Source organism: Drosophila hydei, unplaced genomic scaffold (genome assembly GCF_003285905.1).
Source record: "Drosophila hydei strain 15085-1641.00,03,60 unplaced genomic scaffold, DhydRS2 tig00000243-arrow-arrow-pilon, whole genome shotgun sequence".
Lineage (NCBI taxonomy): Eukaryota > Metazoa > Arthropoda > Insecta > Diptera > Drosophilidae > Drosophila > Drosophila hydei.
The window spans coordinates 786,161-807,468 of NW_022045693.1; the positions used below are offsets into that span (position 1 = coordinate 786,161).

General features: G+C 40.9%; 8 protein-coding genes across 12 annotated transcripts; 4 read left to right on the forward strand and 4 right to left on the reverse strand.

The window, feature by feature from the left end:
* Positions 1–25: 25 nt before the first annotated feature.
* Positions 26–3,771, reverse strand: LOC111595279 (transmembrane protein 35A). The gene is made up of 3 exons (XM_023308925.2): positions 3,151–3,771; positions 499–637; positions 26–435 (listed from the first exon to the last, which is right to left on the reverse strand). Exons 1-3 carry the CDS (start codon positions 3,268–3,270, stop codon positions 212–214), a joined length of 483 nt encoding a protein of 160 aa, XP_023164693.1. The 5' UTR covers positions 3,271–3,771; the 3' UTR covers positions 26–211.
* Positions 3,772–4,294: 523 nt separating this feature from the next.
* LOC111595295 (protein brother) lies at positions 4,295–5,262 on the reverse strand. Its single transcript, XM_023308949.2, has 2 exons — positions 5,163–5,262; positions 4,295–5,038 (listed from the first exon to the last, which is right to left on the reverse strand). Exons 1-2 carry the CDS (start codon positions 5,252–5,254, stop codon positions 4,369–4,371), a joined length of 762 nt encoding a protein of 253 aa, XP_023164717.2. The 5' UTR covers positions 5,255–5,262; the 3' UTR covers positions 4,295–4,368.
* A 57-nt stretch (positions 5,263–5,319) lies between these two features.
* Positions 5,320–6,826, forward strand: LOC111595294 (proline-rich protein PRCC). Its single transcript, XM_023308948.2, has one exon. The coding sequence runs from the start codon at positions 5,417–5,419 to the stop codon at positions 6,809–6,811; it is 1,395 nt and encodes a 464-aa protein (XP_023164716.2). The 5' UTR covers positions 5,320–5,416; the 3' UTR covers positions 6,812–6,826.
* A 1-nt stretch (position 6,827) lies between these two features.
* LOC111595296 (transmembrane protein 60) lies at positions 6,828–7,409 on the reverse strand. The gene has a single exon (XM_023308951.2). The coding sequence runs from the start codon at positions 7,292–7,294 to the stop codon at positions 6,899–6,901; it is 396 nt and encodes a 131-aa protein (XP_023164719.1). The 5' UTR covers positions 7,295–7,409; the 3' UTR covers positions 6,828–6,898.
* Positions 7,410–7,500: 91 nt separating this feature from the next.
* LOC111595293 (coatomer subunit alpha) lies at positions 7,501–11,620 on the forward strand. Its single transcript, XM_030223630.1, has 2 exons — positions 7,501–8,669; positions 8,729–11,620. Exons 1-2 carry the CDS (start codon positions 7,724–7,726, stop codon positions 11,491–11,493), a joined length of 3,711 nt encoding a protein of 1,236 aa, XP_030079490.1. The 5' UTR covers positions 7,501–7,723; the 3' UTR covers positions 11,494–11,620.
* A 12-nt stretch (positions 11,621–11,632) lies between these two features.
* On the forward strand, positions 11,633–14,562 carry LOC111595289 (methyltransferase-like protein). Of its 2 annotated transcripts, XM_023308944.2 has the most exons (3): positions 11,633–12,053; positions 13,278–13,547; positions 13,729–14,562. In XM_023308944.2, the coding sequence occupies exons 2-3, from the start codon at positions 13,435–13,437 to the stop codon at positions 14,546–14,548; spliced, it is 933 nt and encodes a 310-aa protein (XP_023164712.1). In that variant the 5' UTR covers positions 11,633–12,053; positions 13,278–13,434; the 3' UTR covers positions 14,549–14,562. The 2 variants fall into 2 exon arrangements, with proteins under 2 accessions (XP_023164712.1, XP_023164710.2); XM_023308942.2 differs by lacking the exon at positions 11,633–12,053 and having other exon boundaries at positions 13,465–13,671.
* LOC111595290 (protein big brother) lies at positions 12,106–13,316 on the reverse strand. Its single transcript, XM_023308945.2, has one exon. The coding sequence runs from the start codon at positions 13,113–13,115 to the stop codon at positions 12,471–12,473; it is 645 nt and encodes a 214-aa protein (XP_023164713.1). The 5' UTR covers positions 13,116–13,316; the 3' UTR covers positions 12,106–12,470.
* A 1,166-nt stretch (positions 14,563–15,728) lies between the features above and the next one.
* Positions 15,729–20,136, forward strand: LOC111595291 (vesicle-associated membrane protein 2). 4 transcript variants are annotated; one of them, XR_002751180.2, is made up of 6 exons: positions 15,729–15,754; positions 16,830–16,980; positions 17,072–17,230; positions 17,288–17,339; positions 18,876–19,292; positions 19,936–20,014. XR_002751180.2 is itself a non-coding variant. In XM_023308946.2 (5 exons), the coding sequence occupies exons 1-5, from the start codon at positions 16,571–16,573 to the stop codon at positions 20,121–20,123; spliced, it is 579 nt and encodes a 192-aa protein (XP_023164714.1). In that variant the 5' UTR covers positions 16,511–16,570; the 3' UTR covers positions 20,124–20,136. The 4 variants fall into 4 exon arrangements, 1 of the variants encoding a protein (XP_023164714.1); XR_002751179.2 differs by lacking the exon at positions 15,729–15,754 and adding an exon at positions 16,488–16,599; XR_002751181.2 differs by lacking the exons at positions 15,729–15,754; positions 18,876–19,292 and adding exons at positions 16,509–16,599; positions 18,566–18,687 and having other exon boundaries at positions 19,936–20,012.
* Positions 20,137–21,308: the final 1,172 nt, after the last annotated feature.

Consider the following 21,308-nt stretch of genomic DNA (forward strand, 5'->3'; position numbering starts at 1 on the left):
TATATAAAAATTTGATTTAATTTATAACTATAAATGAGAGTTGTTTCGTCAATAGCTTGTATTTTATATGTTATGTATTAAGGTCGCCAATTGAGCTCGAAAAATTTCAACTAATTGTGCTAAAAGAAAGCTGTTTACAAGTGCGTCTATGAGTTGAATTAATGATTCCGACTATATATATGATCAAAAACCTAGTTATCCATGGCTTTATCTATTCCTGTTTGAGCCCATTTGCCTGTGGTGCATTGACGGCCGATAGCTCGGCGGCCTCCTTGCGACTGGTCTGATACCAGACGACCAATCGGCCGCCCAACATAAATGTAAACACCAGCGCCGGTCCAGAGCGCTCGAAGGGATCACTGACCATCCAATGCTGATAGATACCCAGCAGCATCAGCAGCAAGAGCAACACATTCGCCACATTCTTGATCTTGTCTGTGGGTAAGAGAGGATAAGAATTGTTTTAGATGCTTAGCATTGGGTATTCACTTCACTTACGATAGGGTATTAGTGCCATGGCCAGGCCGCACACAATCTCCAAGATGCCCACGGTGCGTCGATACCATTTCGAGGGTATCTTAACGCCGAACATGGCCGTCAAAGGAAATACCTTGGCATATTTCACATATTCTGTGCGCTGCAAAGGTTAATTGAAATGGAAAACGAAAATTCAATTAGATTTACAGTGCATGTTTGCGAGGGTAGGTTGAGAAATTGCAGAGTTTAATATGATGTTAATATAAAAGCAATTGGATGAAAATTAGAATTGATTTATTTAAATTAATTGTGTATTTTCTGATAGATCTAAAATATTTTTTTAGAATTTTAATGCGATTTATAATTAATATATGTACAAACTTCGATCCCTATTAGCTTTCCTTTCCGTCTTATTGTATTCCCTCTTTTACGAGGGAAATACCTAAGGAACCTCGAATCTCCATTCTCTCCTTTTTACTTGCCCACTAATTGCCTGTCTCACTTAGCCAAATCTTATGTGCCAAGTGCAAACACGCAAACAAACACACATACACACACACACATATATATATATATATACAATCACATAGTCATCCATTCTATCAATTTCTAGCCGATCTCTCCGAGTGGCAGGCGCTGCAATATGTTTATTTTTAAAAAGAGAAAACTTAAAGCCCCAAAACTTGTTTGTCATACACACTCACAATTTCAATTTCAATTACGATTTCAATTTTAATTCATTCTATTTTGTTTGGCATTCGCCATTTGTGGTTTTCAACACGAAGGTGTAATTTTAAAGGCAACAACAACAGCTGCGGCACATGGGCTATGTTGAAATGTGTTGCAAATCAAATGCCTTACCAAAAGCATGAGCAAAAGGAACAGCAACAAATCAAATAGAAAACGTGCTTTAAGCCAAATACCAGAGAAAATTACTATATAGTATATATATATATATACCACATACAATATACACATATATTGAAAAAAGCCAAAAGTTGCTAACGAAAACCAAGAATTTGTTTGGTTTTTCCTTAAGAGACTTGTAAACAAAATAAGAACAAATCACATTAATGTTTATTATTGTTTATATATTTTAAATGGTTATATATTTATACGCACACATTTATACATACATATATATACATATATATAGACACGTGAAAAGCTAGAAAAATTTACACAACAAAAAAAAACGCGCCTACTCATTTTGCGGCTTGCTATTTCCATGAGCAATAATTACATGAGAAACAAGTGGGCGTGCTCGACTAGGAGATACCCTGAACCCTGCGCAGAGCTTCTAGTCCAAACATTCAACGTTACTTTTTTACATACATAACAACCAAGACATGCACATACATCCTGATATATGCAAATCTGTATAATCATCTGAGAAACTTATACAGTAAATCTGAAATCTAGTTTTTAATAGAAAGAAATAAGCAAACGAAATCAAATGATCGATTATTATTAGGGAATGAGATGTGCTGTCGGAATGTATGCCGGAAGAAGCATCTAACATTTCAAGTCCCTTTGCTAGACGGACCAGACTATTTAGACTCAGCTCGTCTTCCGGATGAAGATTATAGTTATGTAGTTAATGAGGTCTGTTTCCACAAAACCATTATACCCTGAATTTCCATTTTTAATGTGCATATATGTAGTATAGATATACATCATATGTGCAGAGTCCAGCCTCAATATATATATATCTAAATAAATTGTAGTCCAGATTTGGCGTCATCTACTTATTATTAACGCCACTGCAAAGTGTTTGGCTGATAAAAACTCATTTATGTTGGATATATACATGTCTATATATATGCTTATATATATTTATATATATTCCTGAAGATCATTGCGTTTTCAAAAAGTTTTCATGAAGGCCAGCCGCCTGGCATTGATGAGGTCGAGTTCAATGGTGCAGCTAGACAGTTCTATTAGTCCGTCATAATTTTGAAGAATTTCCGTAATATTTCTGAGCATACAAATTGTAATTAGTGCTAACTGAATAATTAAAATCATAATTATATTGATATCATAAAAATAATCATATCTTTACTCTGTTATATTTATTAGAACTTTATCGCTAGTAAATCATGAAAATACAAGATATATATATAATATATATATATATATATATATATATATAATATTATAACTAAGCTGATCAAGATATAAGTAGTGAGTAGCTCGAAAAACTTTGAATAATTTGAACATTTTGGATTCTTGATTAGAGATTCAGAATTTCCTGATTCAATTTCCTTATCTACATTTTCCAACTAAAACTCATTTTGATGCCTTGGTTTCAGAGTCGAATTTGGCTTTAACGTCTCAAATAGAGCTTTAGGACATCTAAAAGTAATACCCTTTCTTACCCCGCACTACATCCTGGAGCACGAGGCGCATATACTCATTTGCTTAGCCAACTCATTTATTATTTAAACAGAAGTCAGCTCCAGCCATTCAACCCGCTCAGAGCTGACCCAGTTATATAAGAAAACCGTTATATATGGACAGGACATGTTTTGGTGGTTAGATTTTGTCAGCGCTCGCCCTGAAAAATCAATAAGAGCTGCCGCTCCCGAAATGCCGACTCAAGGTAAACAACGTGATATAAGCAGAGTATATATAGAGTAGAACTATATCTGTATATTGATTTTTCTTGCTTACCAGATCCTTATAGAGATCCTTGCTAATATGCGGCGTCAGCTTCAATGTGCCCACAAATATGAAGAACAGGCCCAACAATATGGACAAACTCTTGAGCACAATCGTATTCGAGGCTGGCATTTTGTTTTTAGTCCTTGGTTCTTAGTCACTCACAGGCACTCAAAGCCCAATTGTCTATAATATTTATTAATTAATATTTGTATTTTAGTTGTTGTTGTTATTGCTATTCGATTGCTCGCTGTGTTGAGCACATAATTTGAATGAATACTATTTTGAAATCACAAATTTGGGGCGCGCTTCTCGTGCGAGTGCGAGAGCGAGAGGCGGTGGCTGGCGGCTGGCGGCGTGGAGGCGTGGCCAGATGGTACTGGGACTCGAATTCATACAGCATACATCACCCTATAATACACCGGTCGCTAAATTTAGCGCACGTCGCAGCTTCTTACTCGACCACGACGGACAAAAAACAAAAACAAAAACAAACGCAAAAGTTATACTAAATTAAAATTTTGAATGTTTGGGCGAAAACACTTTGTGTGGTATGTATAATTTTCTATAAACAATTTTTGCTCGCTTTCCCTAGGCAGTTTTCGTTTCTTTCGTATGGCCGCACAGACGCGTTCGAATTGCTACTTAAACTGAGACTGAAAAACAAAATCGACCAGTTGCAAAATTTCTATCAGCAGCATCCCAAAAGGCCGAATGCCAGAAAATCAATATGCGCTCCCTCTCTCGCTCTCACAACTGCCAAAGGAGATCAAAAAGAGAGCGAGAGAGGGATAGAGAGGGAGAGTGGGCGCTGGGTTGTTATGAAAAGCGCCCTCTATACAGACGAGAGAGAGAAAGAGAGCGCGCAAGAGAGGGAAAGTGTGAAGCAGAGCTAACTCGCAGCTGGGCTGAGTTTTTTTTGGGGTGGTTACCCCCCTTGGGAAGTTGCGAGGTGTAATTAAGGCCAAAGACCCGGTGCAGCAACCCTTATGAAACAATGGCTACAGGGCTGCACAGCAACTCAAAAGCACTCAGAGAAAAAAGCTGCTCAAAGTTAAACTGAAATTAGGGTATCAAGAGTATAGAGCTCTACTATGCAATTCTCATGTCTGCAACTGTGATTTAAACATACTATAATACTATGTGTATTTTTCTGTAATTTTTATTTATGACTTAAAACTTAAACTCTATGAAACGCTTTAATGACTAATATAATTGCTAAGGCTAGTTTCACCAGCCCATTGGAGGTCCTGGAACTGGGCCGGGGCCGAGTCCGGGTCCGGGTCCGGGTCCGGGACCACGTCGCATCGGTTCCTGAGGTGGTGTATACATTCGTTTCGAGTCGGCCATACGCTGATTGTAGCTCTCGATTTGTTCCGCCAGCTGTGCATCCTCCTGAAGCGCGCGTCCTTCATCGAAATCCAGGCAGGCAACGCCATCTAAACGCTCCAGATCCAACCAGCCACGGAAACGTACACAAACGCCGTTCATTATAAAGTTGGAACGCAAATGAACCTTGCCCCGTTCCTTGTCGAAATCGCATTCCTGCTCATGGGCATAGGGATTGTGATTGGCATTGAAGTAGAGCTGCAGATTGGTGCCTGTGGGCACAAAGGAGAGCTCGGCATAGCCCTTGCGACAGTCGGTGACGAAACGCATACGACGCTCATCTACAGCGCGTCCACGGTATCCTGTATAGCGCACCTCGCTCTCCCGGCTCAGTCTCCGGAACAATTCATCCGACTCGTATTTGGACTTTTGATTCGGCACAACCCGTGGCATTTTGAATATGAAGCGCGGCTTGGGTTGTTCGTAGAGCCCCATGGCTTCGTAGGGCGGCATTTGATGCTGATGATGATGCATTTTCTGATCTCTTAACAGCTCGATGCGCAAATTCATACTGATCATTAGTCAGATTTAATATGGTATTTATATGGATGAAATTTCGACTCCAGCTACCTGGCTTTTTCAATATTTATGGCCAGCTTAAGCAGCTGCAGTCATAATAAAATATACTGCATTACCTGTGGACAGGTGTTCCGTTCAATCTTAATAAATTTTCCAAAAGAAGATTCTTGTTAATTTTTGAAATTTTAACAGACAAACGTTTTAGCATTGCCACATCGTTTTATTGCCCTGCAAGCAAAATTTACCACAGGGTGATCCATGTTAATAAACAGCTGATATTGTTTTATTGAAAACATTTGCAACGCACGTCAAAAAGTTGTATTTTTCTCAAAGAATTATAAACAGAATACCGTTAAAACCATCATAAACTATGTCTTTGGTTGCATACGCGGCGAGCAGTGATGAGGAATCAGATAATGATGAAGAGTCAACTCCTACGCAAGTGCAATTAATAAAACCAACCGCTGCGACTCAAAATGGAGGACCACCAGTAAAAGCGACTGAACCCAATGGACATATTAGTGATGACGACGACGACTATATACCTCAAGAAGTATCCTTACAGGAGCTGAAGGCGACTTCTACGGGTCGGCTATTGCTTAGCCTGCCGAAGCCAAAAGTGGCTGCTGAGCCAAATCCGCAGGAGCAAAAGGAAGATGACCAAGTGGCCCAGGCATTTGCGAAGCTGCCTATGCCAAGGACCTCAAAAAAAGTAGCGGCTATTATCGAAGAAGTGGACGACGAGTTCTTACACAAAAAGGCAATACCCACCGCAGGTAGCGGTACATTGGAAAAACCACCGCCAGCTGCGGCCAGGGGACGCGTTAAAATTAGTATACCATCACTCAGCGAGTACGCTGATGTGGACAAGGAGCTGGCGGAAAAACTGAAAACAAAACAACCGCAGCTCAAGTCAACAAAGGGCTGTGGCTTGCTGAGCATTTTACCACAGGCTAAATCTGAGCGTGATTTCGCAAGAAAACCGGAGCCAGTGTCAGTCAAGCCTACTAACAAAAACGATCCAACTCCACAGCCCAGCAAGAATGCTCTGAAAATCAATACCTCTCCAGCGTTCGTACCGGATACAGTTAAACAAAGACGCACTGCTCATAATACCGAAGGAGTCGATGGAATTAAAGCGCCGTCTGCAAAGCCATCCAAGCCTTCCAAACCAACTGCCTCACTGGTGAGCGTCAGCGACAGTGAAGACGAGGAAGAGGTAGCCAATGCTGGTGACTTTTTCTCGCTGAACAGCGAACAGCAGTTGCCAGAGGTTAGCAGCAACGAGATTAGCGCCTTGGTGGCCAAGCGAGCAGCCAAAATGATGGAAGCCAGTAACAAGTATTTGACGGAGGTGGAAGAACGTAAGGTAGATGAAGAGGAGGTGATGCAAGTAGAATCCGAACAGCTGCAGCATGCGCAGAAACGCTATCATCAGCAATTGAATACGGAGGCCATGGATGCGCTCGTTGGCAAGAATGCTAAGAGGCGACGTAAGGAGGTAAAGGAAATGCAGGTGATTGACATTGTTGGCGATCAAGTGATGCCCGATCGCGAGGAATGGATGCGTACAGCGTTGGCATCGGCCACCACATTCCAACCAACGGGCGTGCTGACGGATGAAGAGCCAGTGGCGGGCACAAGGCGTAAACATCAAATCACATACCTGGCACACAAAGCGAAGGCGAATGAAGCCGAATTGCAGGCCATGTGGTCGGCCAATAGGCAAACGCGTCGAGCCACACAAAGCAAATACGGATTTTAATGAATCCTCTTTGCGTTTTTGGATTTCTTTTTTAATATGAATTATAATTAGACTTAATATATACATAAATATATAAATAGTTGTCGTTTAATGTAGCCAGCCTTCGCGCTTTCTCAGCTTTCCACCCACATAGACGATGGCAGTGCAGAGGAGCATCATCAGAGGCGCCATGGTCACATAGATGGGTATCTGTTGGGGATACTCCAGTGTCATGCAAATCATCACCTGGGATGTTATGGTCAGCAGCACTCCAACAATGTTCCATTTGTAGAGGGAAAGCAGATCAGTGAGGCGATTCAAATTACGCCATTTGCGTATAAATTTGATGAGCACATAAATTATGAGAATGCAATCGAAGAACCAGAGCGGTGTGAAGGTGACAAACCAATTCCAGGTTGTGCGTGGATCTAGTCTTAAGCAGAGCAGTATAAGGAATACTAAAACTATAAACCATGTGAAAAGCGCGCGATGTGCCAGTGTCATTTTGCTTTAATTGAACTTTTACATTTTATAAACACCAAAGTTGTAAACAAGTGAGCGAGTATTGTACCGATGCATTTTGTGATACCGATAACAGCAAATGCCGTACTGCTATGTTATATCGATATGTGCAGCTGTTCTGTTGAGCTTTGGCAACTCTGCTATTGCTGCTGCATAGAAGAAGATAATTGACGTGTCACTTGAAAATTTTGTAAAATTGGTGTGTGTTTTTGCATAAAACTATTAAATAAATTGATTGTATATGTCTATTTATGATTATATATCCTGCAACAAATACTAACAATCATTGTTGTACAATTCTAGACAACAAAGTGCCTGGCACAGACTGCGTAAGTGGACGTCAAAGAAAAGCCGACTATAAGTTAACACATCGCCACGGCAGCACCAGCAACAGTGAAGGAAATTACAACTATGTTGACCAATTTCGAGTCCAAATCGGCTCGCGTAAAGGGTCTTTCGTTTCATCCGAAGCGTCCCTGGATTCTGACCAGTTTACACAGTGGTGTCATCCAGCTATGGGACTACCGCATGCACACGCTGCTGGAGAAGTTCGATGAGCACGATGGTCCCGTTCGCAGTGTGGCATTCCATCAACAGATGCCGCTGTTTGTCTCTGGAGGAGATGATTACAAGATTAAGGTGTGGAATTATAAGCAGCGTCGCTGCATATTCACGCTGCTCGCACATTTGGATTATGTGCGCACAGTTGCTTTCCATCACGAGTATCCATGGATCTTGAGTGCCTCCGATGATCAGACCATTCGTATCTGGAACTGGCAGTCGCGCAACTGCATCTGTGTGTTGACTGGCCACAATCACTATGTTATGTGTGCCCAATTCCATCCGACAGAGGATCAAATTGTTTCTGCCTCGCTGGATCAAACGGTACGCGTTTGGGATATATCTGGACTACGTAAGAAGAACGTAGCACCTGGTCCTGGAGGACTCGATGAACACCTAAAGGGTCATCCCGGTGCCACAGATTTATTTGGTCAGGCCGATGCGGTGGTCAAGCATGTGCTTGAAGGTCACGATCGCGGTGTCAACTGGGCTAGTTTCCATCCAACCCTTCCGTTGATCGTATCAGGCGCTGATGATCGCCTCGTCAAGCTTTGGCGTATGAATGAGTACAAGGCCTGGGAGGTGGATACGTGCCGTGGTCACTACAACAATGTGTCCTGCGTGTTGTTCCATCCCCGTCAGGATCTGATCATTTCGAACGGTGAGGATCGCAGCATTCGTGTTTGGGACATGACCAAGCGTCAGTGTCTGTTCACATTCCGGCGTGACAACGAACGCTTCTGGATAATGGCAGCTCATCCGACACTAAATCTGTTCGCTGCCGGCCACGATGCAGGTGAGTAGCCACCATTAGGTAATAAGAATATTATTACTAAAGGAGTTTATATTCTACAGGCATGGTGGTCTTTAAGTTGGAGCGCGAGCGTCCTGCATATGCAGTGCATGGAAATATGTTGTATTACGTGAAAGATCGCTTTCTACGGAAACTAGATTTCACAACCACCAAGGATACGGTTGTGATGCAGTTGCGTCCCGGCAAGTCACCTGTATACAGCATGTCCTATAATCCAGCATTGAATGCTGTGCTTATTTGTACACGCACCAACAACCTAGAGAACAGCACCTACGATCTATGCCAGATACCCAAGGACAGCGAGAACGATCGTCAGAACGAATCGGATAGCAAACGCAGCTCCGGAATAACCGCCATTTGGGTAGCACGCAATCGCTTCGCTGTGCTCGACCGCAATCAGCAGTTGGTGGTGAAAAACTTCAAGAACGAAGTTACCAAGAAGATACCAACATTCTGTGAGGAGATTTTCTATGCCGGCACAGGCATGCTGCTCATACGTGACCCAGAATATGTGACATTGTACGAGGTGCAGCGTTTGGTCTCCGTTGGCAGCATTAAGTTAGCCAAGTGCCGCTATGTGGTTTGGTCACCGGATATGTCACTGGTTGCACTGCTCTGCAAGCATTCGGTAACCATATGCGATCGCCGGCTGCAGTATTTGTGCACCGTGCAGGAAAATTGCCGCGTCAAGTCGGGCGCCTGGGATGAGTCGGGCGTGTTCATATATACAACTAGCAATCATATTAAATATGCCATCACAAATGGAGATCATGGCATCATACGCACTCTGGATCTGCCCATCTACTTGACGCGCGTCAAGGGCAATCAGGTGTTCTGTTTGGATCGCGAGTGCCGCACCCGTGTCCTCCACATTGATCCCACGGAATACAAATTCAAATTGGCTTTAATTCAACGCAAATACGATGAGGTCTTACATATGGTGCGCAATGCTCGTCTGGTTGGCCAGAGCATCATTGCGTATCTGCAGCAGAAGGGCTATCCAGAGGTGGCCCTGCACTTTGTGAAGGATGAGAAGACACGCTTTGGATTGGCTCTGGAGTGCGGCAACATTGAGATTGCACTGCAGGCGGCCAAGGCATTGGATGACAAGGACTGCTGGGATCGATTGGGCCAAGCAGCTTTGCTACAAGGCAATCATCAAGTGGTCGAGATGTGCTATCAACGCACCAAGAACTTCGACAAGCTAAGCTTCCTCTACTTAATCACTGGTAATCTGGACAAACTGAAGAGAATGAATAAGATTGCTGAAATACGCAAGGATATTTCGGCGCAATACCAAGGTGCTTTGCTCCTGGGCGATGTCAAGGAACGCGTGAGCATTCTTAAGAACTGTGGACAACTATCGTTGGCTTACTTAACAGCCGCCACTCATGGCTTCGATGAGCTGGCTGAGTCTCTGGGCAACACCATCAGTGCAGAGGGCAGCAACTTGCCGGAGGTTAATCCGAATGCGCAGCTGCTGCAGCCTCCAGTTCCAATACAGCAACTGGAAACCAATTGGCCACTGTTGTCCGTGTCAAAGGGCTTCTTCGAAGGCGCTATGGTAACGCGTGCCAGCAGCAGCGTCACTGCACGCCAAGCACTCAACATCAATGCGGATGCGGCACTAGATGAGCATAATGCTGGCGGCGATGGCTGGGGCGCTGATGCCGATCTGGGCCTGGGCGAAGACGATGATGGCGAAGAAGAAATGCATGATGCGCTTAGCAATGATGAGGCACAGGATGAAGCGTCTGGCGGCGGCGGCTGGGATGTAGGCGATGATGATCTGGTCGTGCCCATTGAGCTGGCCTCTAAGATCAAGGCCTCGGCGTTGGACAGTAACTACTATGCAGCGCCCAACAAGGGTCAATCGCCAGCACAGCACTGGTCCAACAATTCCCAGCTTGTGCTCGATCATGTTAAGGCGGGCGCTTTCAACAGTGCCTTCCGCCTGCTCAACGATCAGCTGGGTGTGATCAATTTCAAGCCTTTTAAAACGCTCTTCTTGCAGAACTATGCCTGTTCACGCACTAGCTACACCGCCAATCCCAATCTACAATCGTTAAGTGGATATCCACTTCGAAATTTCTCAGAAACCAATCCGAAGCTGCAGCGTCCAGCGCTAGGCATTAAGCTGAACGACCTAGTGTCCCGACTCCAGTCTGGCTACCAGCTGACCACATCGGGCAAGTTCACCGAGGCGATTGAAAAGTTCCACTCCATACTGATAAGCATTCCGCTGCTGGTGGTGGAAACGAAACTGGACGCTGCCGAGGCGCAACAGCTACTCAAGATCTGCGCCGAATATATTGTCGGCCTGAAGATGGAAACCGTGCGCAAGGGCATGCCCAAATCCACGCTGGACGAACAGAAACGTCTGTGTGAAATGGCTGCCTACTTCACACACAGCAAGCTTCAACCTGTCCATCAGATTCTCACATTACGTACCGCACTCAATATGTTCTTTAAGTTGAAAAACTATAAAACAGCCGCATCGTTTGCACGACGCCTGCTGGAGCTTGCTCCAAGGCCGGAGGTGGCGCAGCAGGTGCGCAAAATATTACAAGCGTGTGAGGTGAATCCCGTCGATGAGCATCAGCTCGAGTATGAGGAGTTCAATCCGTTCAACATCTGCGCCATCAGTTGGAAGCCGCTCTATCGGGGCAAGCCCGAGGTGACCTGCCCCTTCTGTGGCAGCGCATACGATACCCAATACAAGGGCAATCTCTGCACCGTCTGCGAGGTCAGTGAAATTGGCAAGGATTGCATCGGTCTGCGCATTTCCACGCTGCAATTCCGTTAAACGGAAAAAAGGAACGAAAAACAATAATTAAAACCCATTTAATGTCGGGATTTTCCAATTAACTTTATTTGTATTTCTAGTGTTAAACATCTTTACAAAATATACATTAATCAAACACATAAATATATAGAACACATAATATATATTATATAAATCGCAAAACAAGTCGTTGACATTTTAAAATGCAAATAGTCGCAAATTCAGAATCAATTCACTTTGATCTTTGCCCTTGAGGCAGTCAAGAAATTAATCTGACTAGCCGCTATTCTTTAGCCCACTTGCGGACCATGACTTACTTCGGTTCCTCTAGGCTGGTCTATATAGAAAAGCAGCTGCTACCCAGACAAGCTCAAACAGGAAATGATTCGAATCAAGTTGAGTAGATCGTAGCAGTCTTTAAAAATTGCAAATATAATCATTGATTATATGTTATAGCTGAAAGAATGTGCACAAAACTCTCCATATCCATTAAAAATGGGAAATTTGATTGACTTATTTTAATTAATTGTTAATAAATAAGTGACGAATAATCGCGTCATATTCAATATCCGGAATTATGTGTAAGTTTTATTGTTTTATATATATATATATATATATTTATATATATGGATGTGTATATTAGTATATTTGTTTATATATATATAGTTAGCATACGTCACTAAAATTGTACATTAAAATGTTATGTTTAATACCATACAAGAATACGTTAAGTAATTTACTAAAAGCTAAAACTAAGTCTACGAGCATTTTATTCGAGCGAATCTAAACGTAAGCGAATCCGTATCCGTTTTCGTATTCGTATTCAAATCTCGCATTTGGTGGCAAGTTTGGATTGGAGCATTTTCTGTTCAGTTTTCCATAAAGTATTGAGTATTTGCGTATTGAGTCTCATGCTGCTGTTGCTGCTGCTGCAAGTGCTGCGATTGCTGCTGCAGCTGCTGCTGATGTGACGGCGTTGTAGCCGTCCAAAAGTCCAACTAACGCCGCCACATACTGGCGCCCACGCCGATGCCGCCGGATGCAACGCCGCGACGTACTGCCTCCATCTCATCCTGGCGATTGTCGCGATAGGCGCGCTTGGTGTCCTCGAATTCGCGCAGCCGTTGATTGTAGCGATCGATCTGGTCACGCAATATCGCATCCTCATGCATCGCTCGTCGTTCATCATACTCCAGACAGCCGACGCCATCAAGACGCTCCAGATCCAGCCACCCGCGGAAGCGCACACAGACACCATTCATAATGAAATAGGATTTAATGTGCACCTTGCCGTGCTCCTTATCAAAGTCGCACTCCTTGTCGTGCAGGTACGGATTCTGATTGGCATTGAACACCAGCTGCAAATTGGTGCCAGATGCCACAAAACTCGTCTCGGTATGTCCTTCACGGCAGCCATTCATGAAGCGCACTTGACGCTCTTCAATACTGCGCTCCCGATAGCCCGTGTAACGAATTTCACTCTCGCGACTCAGGCGCCGAAAAAGTTCATCGCTTTCGAACTTAGACTTCTGGTCGGGCACCACCCGTGGCATCTTGAAGATGAAACGAGGCTTGGGCTGTTCGTAGAGTCCAATTGTGTCGTAGGGAATCATATTGGCCAGTGCAGCAGCCTCGTTCATCATTTTGAAATGTTTTCTTGCACAATCTACTATAACTTGAAGATTTTTTGTTTGTTAATCAAATGTTTCGGATTGATTATTTATAAATTGCTTCAATTTGCTGCAGTAAGCAACACAACGCATACAACAAAACTTATTTTGCGGTTTTGTTATACTAACCGATAGACTGTGGAGGCCAGACGATTAAACACGCACACACACACGCACTGGTGTTGCCACATGACAAAAATGCTGGGACAGTCTGGCTACATTTCGCGCCATATGGTCAGCTACAACGCGGTTCATTGTTTACAAAGTTAATTATCCTTGTAGAAATCAGAATATGAGTAGCGAATCAACTGAGCCTGTTGAAAATGCTGCTGACAATGAAAAGCGTCCACAGTTTGGCACACGCTTGCTCACGGATGACGCCGACGTTTACAAGCACAACGCATGGTAAATATCTGCAACGTTGCTTTGCCAGCAAAACTTGGGAACACACCCGCAAGCGCAAGAAACCGGGTGGAGCTGGTGATCGTATACTCAGCGATGCGCGGGAGGTGTTCGAGTTTAATGCATGGTATATACAGAATACAAATAACACCCACAAACAATATGTCTAAAATGTATTCCACAGGGACCACGTGGAATGGGATACAGAGCAGGAGGAAGCTGCGCAAGCAGCTGTAGCAAAGAATTCCACTATTAAGATGAGCAGTGATCAGCGCGAACGCTTTCAATCGGAGGCGCCCAAGTTCTGGGACTCGTTTTACGGCATACACGATAATCGTTTCTTCAAAGATCGCCATTGGCTGTTCACGGAATTTCCCGAACTGGCGCCAATGTCGAACAACGAGCAGTCGGAGCCACGCAGCATCTTTGAATTGGGCTGTGGAGTTGGCAATACCATTTTGCCCATACTCCAGTACAGCACGGAATCCCAGTTGAAAGTCTATGGCTGTGATTTCTCGGCCCGTGCAATCGAAATCCTGCGTAGTCAACCGCAATTCGCTGATAAACGATGCGAAGTCTTTGTGATGGATGCCACTTTGGAGAAGTGGAACGTCCCATTCGACGAAAACTCACAGGACATTATTGTCATGATCTTTGTGCTCTCTGCAATTGAGCCTTCGAAAATGCAAGGTGTGCTAGAGAATTGCTATCGCTACCTTAAACCTGGTGGCTTACTGATATTTCGGGACTACGGACGCTATGATCTTGCGCAATTGCGTTTTAAGAGCGGTAAATGCCTGGAGGATAATTTCTATGTGCGTGGCGACGGCACCATGGTCTATTTCTTCACAGAACAAGAGTTGCGCAGCATGCTAGCCAAGACTGGGCTAGTGGAGGAACAGCTTATAGTGGACAGACGATTACAGGTCAACCGGGGACGTTGTCTCAAGATGTATCGTGTTTGGATACAGACAAAATTCCGGAAGCCTCTCTTAAGCCCGTAGAAATCAATGCTACTCGTTAGTTCATATCTTTAGGACTATAAGAAAAAAGCTGCTCGCCCGTTTTCATTCATTGAGCTTTGGTACTCGTCCTTAATTGTTGTGCGAGCTTTTTTTCCAAATACACATAACAGTTAGGAAAGCTGCAAGTTTTCGCAGTTGGCTAAAAACGTCGTAAGTGAAAATTTTCTTTGTGCTACGAAAATGTAGATAATTTATTAATAAAATTTATATATTATAACAGCTAAAGTTTGTGTTAATCCAACAACTAAGTTTTACCACATATTAATAAATATGAATAACTTGTTTAATTGAAGCTCTCAAATTGAGTTAGCAAAAAATTGTGTTGTGTAAAATTTCATTGATTTTTTGTCAAGTAACGCAAATTTTGGGCCAAATGCAAAAGCAATTAGAAAAGTTCAGAAATACATTTTAAAGAGCCTTAAAATTGATTTCAATTGCGCCTAGGGGTATGCAATAAAATTTGTAACAAACTATAAGTATGTGAAAATGAAAAACTATTGAATACACCCAAGTTGTCTGTGTGTGAGTGTGTGTGTATGTGAGAGTGTGTGATTGTGTTCGTGTGGGCGTTAAACATTTGAAGCCGACAATTCAATAGAATAAACATAACGCATAAGCTAACGAATACTAAAAATAGTATGCAACTATTTTTATACTTTATTCATCCAACAGTTTGAACAACAAGGGCCAGAGGATTCCTTCACACACAGCGCTGCTTGCAAAAGGTTGTCGTGGCAAGTGGTACCCGCACATACACACTCTCTCACTCACTCACACACACGCATCTGCCTGCTAGTTATTTCCCCGTTTTGTTGCCTGTGTGTTGAGGCTGAGCGTTTTCATTGAGGAAAAGCTCACAAAGAGCGTGGAGGCGAGCGAGAGAGAGCGAGTGTAACGGTCAGCAAAGAGAGACAGAGAAAGGGAGAGCGAGAGCGATAACAAAAACAACGAATAGCCAAAGTTTCGCTGCACTCAACGACCTCCCCTCCGGTATCCGGCAACAACCCCCAACTAAAGACGTTTTGGCCAAGTGCATAAAAGTCCACGGGACACGGACAACGGACACAGTCAGCCGTCATCGCAATTTCTGTCCAAGATTTTGGGCGACGTTCAAATTTGTTAATACAACAACAACAGCAGCGGCTGTTAAAACAGCAACAACAACAAACCCAAACAAAAAGCAATGTAAGTAAATGGAAATTATTGATTTCTCTTTCTCTCTAATCGTTACGCGCAAACAAAAGGCAATACAGTGAAAGGTCTATTAATCAACAGCGCCCTTGAGGCGAACCGCTGAATTTAGCTTACTTTCTAGTTGAAAAAACGATCCAACGCTGTCCCAACAGCATCAACAAATTCAAAACAATGAAATAGCAATGTTTTCGAACTCGAAAACTGGGCAAACATGCTAATTATTAATCGATAACGTACTAGGAATGTACCAATAACGATTGCAAATGTAAAATTCAGACTGAATCTATTTTATGTTAATTTTTTTGCCTGTAGGATTCGTATGTAGGTGTTCGCTCCGAAGAGCTTTCACTGTATACACACACAAAATAAAGTATACGCCGCATGACCACGCACAAAACGTGTCATATAAATAGTTGCCCAATAATATAAAGCATTTGTTCAATTTGCAATTCTTAGTGCGATACATTTGGGGATCTATTGTGTGCGTTGCCACCTCTCAACAATATTTTTTCCCTTTGCCTGGGCCAACGTTGTTGGACGTGCCCCTGTCCGCTGATACCATCGCATCACATGGCAACTTTCCCACACCGCACCGAGAAATCGATAAACTTAAACACAAGCTGTCGTGCCTCATGAGTTAGTCATGCAAAAAAACCTTGTTGTTGTTCCTTTTCTTTACTTGAGATGCTAATGTGCATATTAAATGCATGATGTTCATATATGTTAAATGAAAAATATATTGAAAAGGGTATAATTTATTGAAGTTTGATATTGATTTTAATTACTTTCTAAGCCGCACACTAAAGCATGGGCAAGAAAGACAAGAATAAGGAACCGTAAGTGCCCAGCTCTATGGAGTAGTTCGGCTAGAACTTGCGCACTTTGCCCCCTCTAATACATATACACACGCATATTAAGATGTATCTTCTGTAGATGTTGCTACCACATCATGTGTAACTTAATAACCCTAGCTAGACCAATACTTAAATCATTCTGAGTGCTCCGCGGGGAGTTGATTAGAGTCACCGTTATTGGATGACTAATGATGTGGCTTATCTATCTGTAGGGCGGATGCTGCAGCAGCTGGCGATGCACCCCCCGTTGATGGCCCACCGGCGGGTGAGGGCGGCGATGGTGAGATTGTGGGCGGACCACGCAATCCCCAACAAATTGCGGCACAGAAGCGCTTGCAACAAACGCAAGCCCAAGTCGATGAGGTAAGCATTTCTCTCTCTCTTTCTCTCGCACTCTTTATATATATATAGTATATGTTCCACTTGATTAACTTGCCGCTTCACTATTTCTCAGGTCGTAGACATTATGCGCACGAATGTGGAGAAAGTGCTGGAGCGAGATGCCAAGCTGTCGGAGCTGGATGATCGTGCCGATGCCTTGCAGCAGGGTGCCTCGCAGTTCGAGCAGCAGGCTGGCAAACTAAAACGAAAATTCTGGTTGCAAAACTTGAAGGTCAGTGGGCAAAGCACCTGTTAAATTTCTGTTAATTTATATCCATTCACTTTGCAGATGATGATCATTATGGGCGTTATTGGACTGGTCATTGTTGGCATCATCGCAAGTAAGTTAATCGTGCGGAAATTCCTTAATCGTGTTTACAATCTCATACACAAAACCAAACCAGGAAAACACCCCACACACAAACAATCAACAAATCAAGTACACACAATTTAACACTCCCTCCAATGAAATCCCAAATATAACTCTTTTTTTATATAATTTATAATAATTAAAACTTCTTTTAGCTCTAATTTGATTTTCTATTATTTTTACAACTACGCAAAACTAAATTCATTTGTTTCGTTTTTTTTATTCCGACACAATTTTTTTCTCTAGGTAACTTTATGTAGATTGCTAAAAACTAACTATAAGAACAATTACTATGTAACTTAGTTACAAACAAATGCTAAAACAAAATCAACCCAACTATATATAAAAATCAAAACTCATTTAAACAACTGCTAAAGAGTAGAGAGCAAAACTCACAGTTCAACTGTCGTACGTTTGATGATCGTTCGCTTCAAAACTGAATTTGAATTTGAAATTGACGCCTTATCGAAATCGATAACAAAAAAATAAGAAATCGAACGATTCATCGAGCCATTGCATCCAATTGTACTTAGCATATCATGCGCTCCAACAACCACAAAAAAACCAAAAATTAAAAAAATGTTCAACATCATCTGGTTCCATACTATCGTATAATACGCACCAGGTTCGGTAATTTGATTTAAGGCCGTGTTTTGTCTTTTTTTAGTGTAATTATCATTGTGTTTTATGTGTGTGTTGCTCTATATGTTTGGGTTGAGCACCAGAAACACCCTGTGTCCGCTGAAGCCACGTTTATTTCGAGTATGACCTTTACGATATTCAGTTCTACCCCGTAATTTGTAGGAACTAGTACTGGTTCATTGTAATTGAAATATAGTTAGCGTAGTCCATAATATCATATTACTAGTGCTTCGTTTATGTTTTCTTTTCCTTTTTTTTGGCATACTAGATAGTAACTTTGTCCCTTTGTAACATACTCGAACTCGTCACGCCACGCCCCCAGTAATTAAATTTATACATATATAGAGTATTTGACCAAGGTCAACAGCAAATGCATAAAGTACTGCAAAAAAAGTTTTTTCTATTTTCTTTTGTATTGTTTTTTCCAAATGTTTGATTATTTTTCTATACACTACAATTCCACACCCAACGCCCACGTCCACGCCCAAGCCTCCGCCACGCCACGTCCACATTTACTGTGTACACTCACCAAACTTTTTTATCCAACAATTACAGAGAAAGACGAAGAGAAATAAGAAAATAAATGCAAAAAATTTGTGCAAGCTTTTAGCTTTATGTTATGTTTACCAATAAGAACTATTCAAATGAGCAAATTCTTTAAACTTTTATAATTTAAGGTAAAAAATAGTCAGAAAAAGCAAAATATTTCAACTGCAAATATTATTGCTAGGTGCACAAATCACTTAAAAGCTATTTATTTTTTTACAAATAGTTGTCACATTCACCCACACAAGAAGTTATTTAAAAACATTGGTTCAATTTTAATGGCTTGTATCAAAAATGCAATTCCACCAATTTCTCGTAGAACCTTTCATGTCGGATGATGCTGCTGCTTCGCCATCTCCTGCTTTGCAGCAGGTTCATGCATCCGCACCAGCAACAGCATCAGCATCAGAATCAGCACCACTACCACCACAACAACCACCACACCACACACTCAAATCCGAACCACCACCAACGACACTTGAGAAAACTCCATTGGCTGAGAAATTGACCGATGACCCACCGAGTCCAACGGATGACGTGGCGACTGGACAATAATTACGCTCATAAACAACAATATAATATGAACAACAACAATTACAACCAAAAAACCAACAGCACTACAACAACAAGAACAACATGAAAGAAATTCAAAAAAATAACTGCAATTGAACCAGATCAAAAAAAGACATTACACACTCAATTCAAACCATTCGCAAAAACAAAACTATCGAACACTGTAAGCAACAGCTAAAACGAACAAAAATATCGGTTATCATTTTATCTGCATGTGTGTGAGTTATCGTTATTGTGTGCAAATTCCGTTATCATTTCAAACATTTGCGAGTGTGCTTTATGATTTGTTAACTCTTATCGATGTTGTTGCAAAAAAAAAAACAAATATAATTAATGTGTTTTGATTTTGTTTTTTCCATACATATATATATATATATATATGTGGAAAATTTATTTAAATTTTAATGCACCAAGAGTTTGAACGGGGGACTGAATGAAACTGAAATCACATTTACTGAACTCAAATTGATATACGAGTTGGTTGGGCAACATGAAATATTCTACGCTTCATAACTAAATAATAATTGTACATATTCGAGGACACGTTTAATAAAGTTATTATTAGCTTTATTCGATGTGGACCTAGTTAATTCATGATTATGCTTTCAAATAACATAACAAAGCTTTTTAATAATGCCCCCGCTCCCTCTAGAAGTCAATTGAAGTGTATTATATATGGCGTATACGTATTTGTAATCGTATCAATGTAATTGTCATTCAATTGAGCAAATCCTTAAGAAAACATTTATCTTATATGCTGTTGACCTCGCTCTCTCTCTCTCTTTCTCTCTCCAACCAACTCACAGACAAGCTGGGCCTCATAGGCGGTGAGCAGCCGCCGCAGTATCCACAGTATCCGCAGTATATGCCACCACCACCACCGCAACAACAGCAACCACCTGCCGGCGGACAGTCGGCGCTGGTCGATGATGGAGCCGGAACAGGCGCTGCAGCTGGAGCTGGAACTGGAGCCGGTTCTAATGCGGGCGTATAAATAATTATGGATGGCATTTACTTGTAAAGCCAAACAAACTTTTTGAATTTCTTCAAATATATAAAATGAGATAAAATAAATATAAAAACATAAACAAAATGAACTCGAGAATTGCAAACATTTTAAGTAAATTATGACTTATAATAAATAATAAATAATTATAATACAATAAAAAATCCTAAGAAGACGCTCCGGACAAATTAAAAGTTGTTGCTAATTTGTTTATGGTTACATTATTTCATGCATATACTTAAACAAATATATATATAGACAAATAAAAGGCTATATTGTATGTATGTATATATATATATATATATATATATATATATATATATATATATATATATATATATTTATATATTTATATATTCTATTCAAGGTTCAGGTTGCTTCCCAAAAAATTTTCGCATTCGCAAAACTTTAAACTCAGTTTCTACATGACAAAATCTAGAAAAAACTCTAAGCTTTTGTTCCTAAATAAAAGTTACCAAAAATAAATTATTGAAATGTATAATCCAAAAATAAAATATATATATATATATATATATATATATATATATATATATATATATATATATATATATATGCATATATATAAATGAATTAATATAGAAAAGAGAAAACAACAATCTACTTATCTATAAAAAATTAATTAAATATATAAATTTATTGTGCAAAAAAACATATTTCAAAAGCAAATGTAGTCGAAATAAAATATATATATATATATATATATATATATATACATATATAATATATATATATAACAAAAACATTTAGCAAAAATATACAATAAAAATGATTTGCAAAATTTTTGTTTACTTACAAAAATTAATTGTTCACAATAAAAAAACTGAAGAAAAATTAAAAAAACCAAAACAGTTCAACGATTAAATTAAGAGCTTCTCACACAATTTGTTAATTATGTTTGATTAATTTGGCAAAAACTAAAAAAAAAAACAGCTATATTGTATATCGTATATATAAATATGTTATGAATAAAATTATATTTGAATATTTGTTTAAATAAAAAAGAAATAAGAGGGAATTACTTAGCTGCATAAACTACTTAACTATATACGATTATGATATATAGGAAAGAAAAAACACTACACTAAAAATGCAACTCGAAAGAGTATAGAATTGTTTAAACAAACAAACAAACAACATTAACATATTTAAACA

Excerpts from the sequence above, each read along its gene's own strand:
- LOC111595290 (XM_023308945.2), bottom strand. The coding sequence starts at position 13,115 with ATGATGAACGAGGCTGCTGCACTGGCCAATATGATTCCCTACGACACA.
- LOC111595293 (XM_030223630.1), top strand. The coding sequence starts at position 7,724 with ATGTTGACCAATTTCGAGTCCAAATCGGCTCGCGTAAAGGGTCTTTCG. Across the intron at positions 8,670-8,728 it reads CGCTGCCGGCCACGATGCAG|GCATGGTGGTCTTTAAGTTG; the intron begins GTGAGTAGCCAC and ends TATATTCTACAG.
- LOC111595294 (XM_023308948.2), top strand. The coding sequence starts at position 5,417 with ATGTCTTTGGTTGCATACGCGGCGAGCAGTGATGAGGAATCAGATAAT.
- LOC111595295 (XM_023308949.2), bottom strand. The coding sequence starts at position 5,254 with ATGCTAAAACGTTTGTCTGTTAAAATTTCAAAAATTAACAAGAATCTT. Across the intron at positions 5,039-5,162 it reads AACGGAACACCTGTCCACAG|TATGAATTTGCGCATCGAGC; the intron begins GTAATGCAGTAT and ends ACTAATGATCAG.
- LOC111595279 (XM_023308925.2), bottom strand. The coding sequence starts at position 3,270 with ATGCCAGCCTCGAATACGATTGTGCTCAAGAGTTTGTCCATATTGTTG. Across the intron at positions 638-3,150 it reads AGGATCTCTATAAGGATCTG|CGCACAGAATATGTGAAATA; the intron begins GTAAGCAAGAAA and ends TAACCTTTGCAG. Across the intron at positions 436-498 it reads CATGGCACTAATACCCTATC|ACAAGATCAAGAATGTGGCG; the intron begins GTAAGTGAAGTG and ends TCTTACCCACAG.
- LOC111595296 (XM_023308951.2), bottom strand. The coding sequence starts at position 7,294 with ATGACACTGGCACATCGCGCGCTTTTCACATGGTTTATAGTTTTAGTA.
- LOC111595291 (XM_023308946.2), top strand. The coding sequence starts at position 16,571 with ATGGGCAAGAAAGACAAGAATAAGGAACC. Across the intron at positions 16,981-17,071 it reads CGCAAGCCCAAGTCGATGAG|GTCGTAGACATTATGCGCAC; the intron begins GTAAGCATTTCT and ends ACTATTTCTCAG. Across the intron at positions 17,231-17,287 it reads TCTGGTTGCAAAACTTGAAG|ATGATGATCATTATGGGCGT; the intron begins GTCAGTGGGCAA and ends TTCACTTTGCAG.
- LOC111595289 (XM_023308942.2), top strand. The coding sequence starts at position 13,466 with ATGCTGCTGACAATGAAAAGCGTCCACAGTTTGGCACACGCTTGCTCA. Across the intron at positions 13,672-13,728 it reads GTGTTCGAGTTTAATGCATG|GGACCACGTGGAATGGGATA; the intron begins GTATATACAGAA and ends TGTATTCCACAG.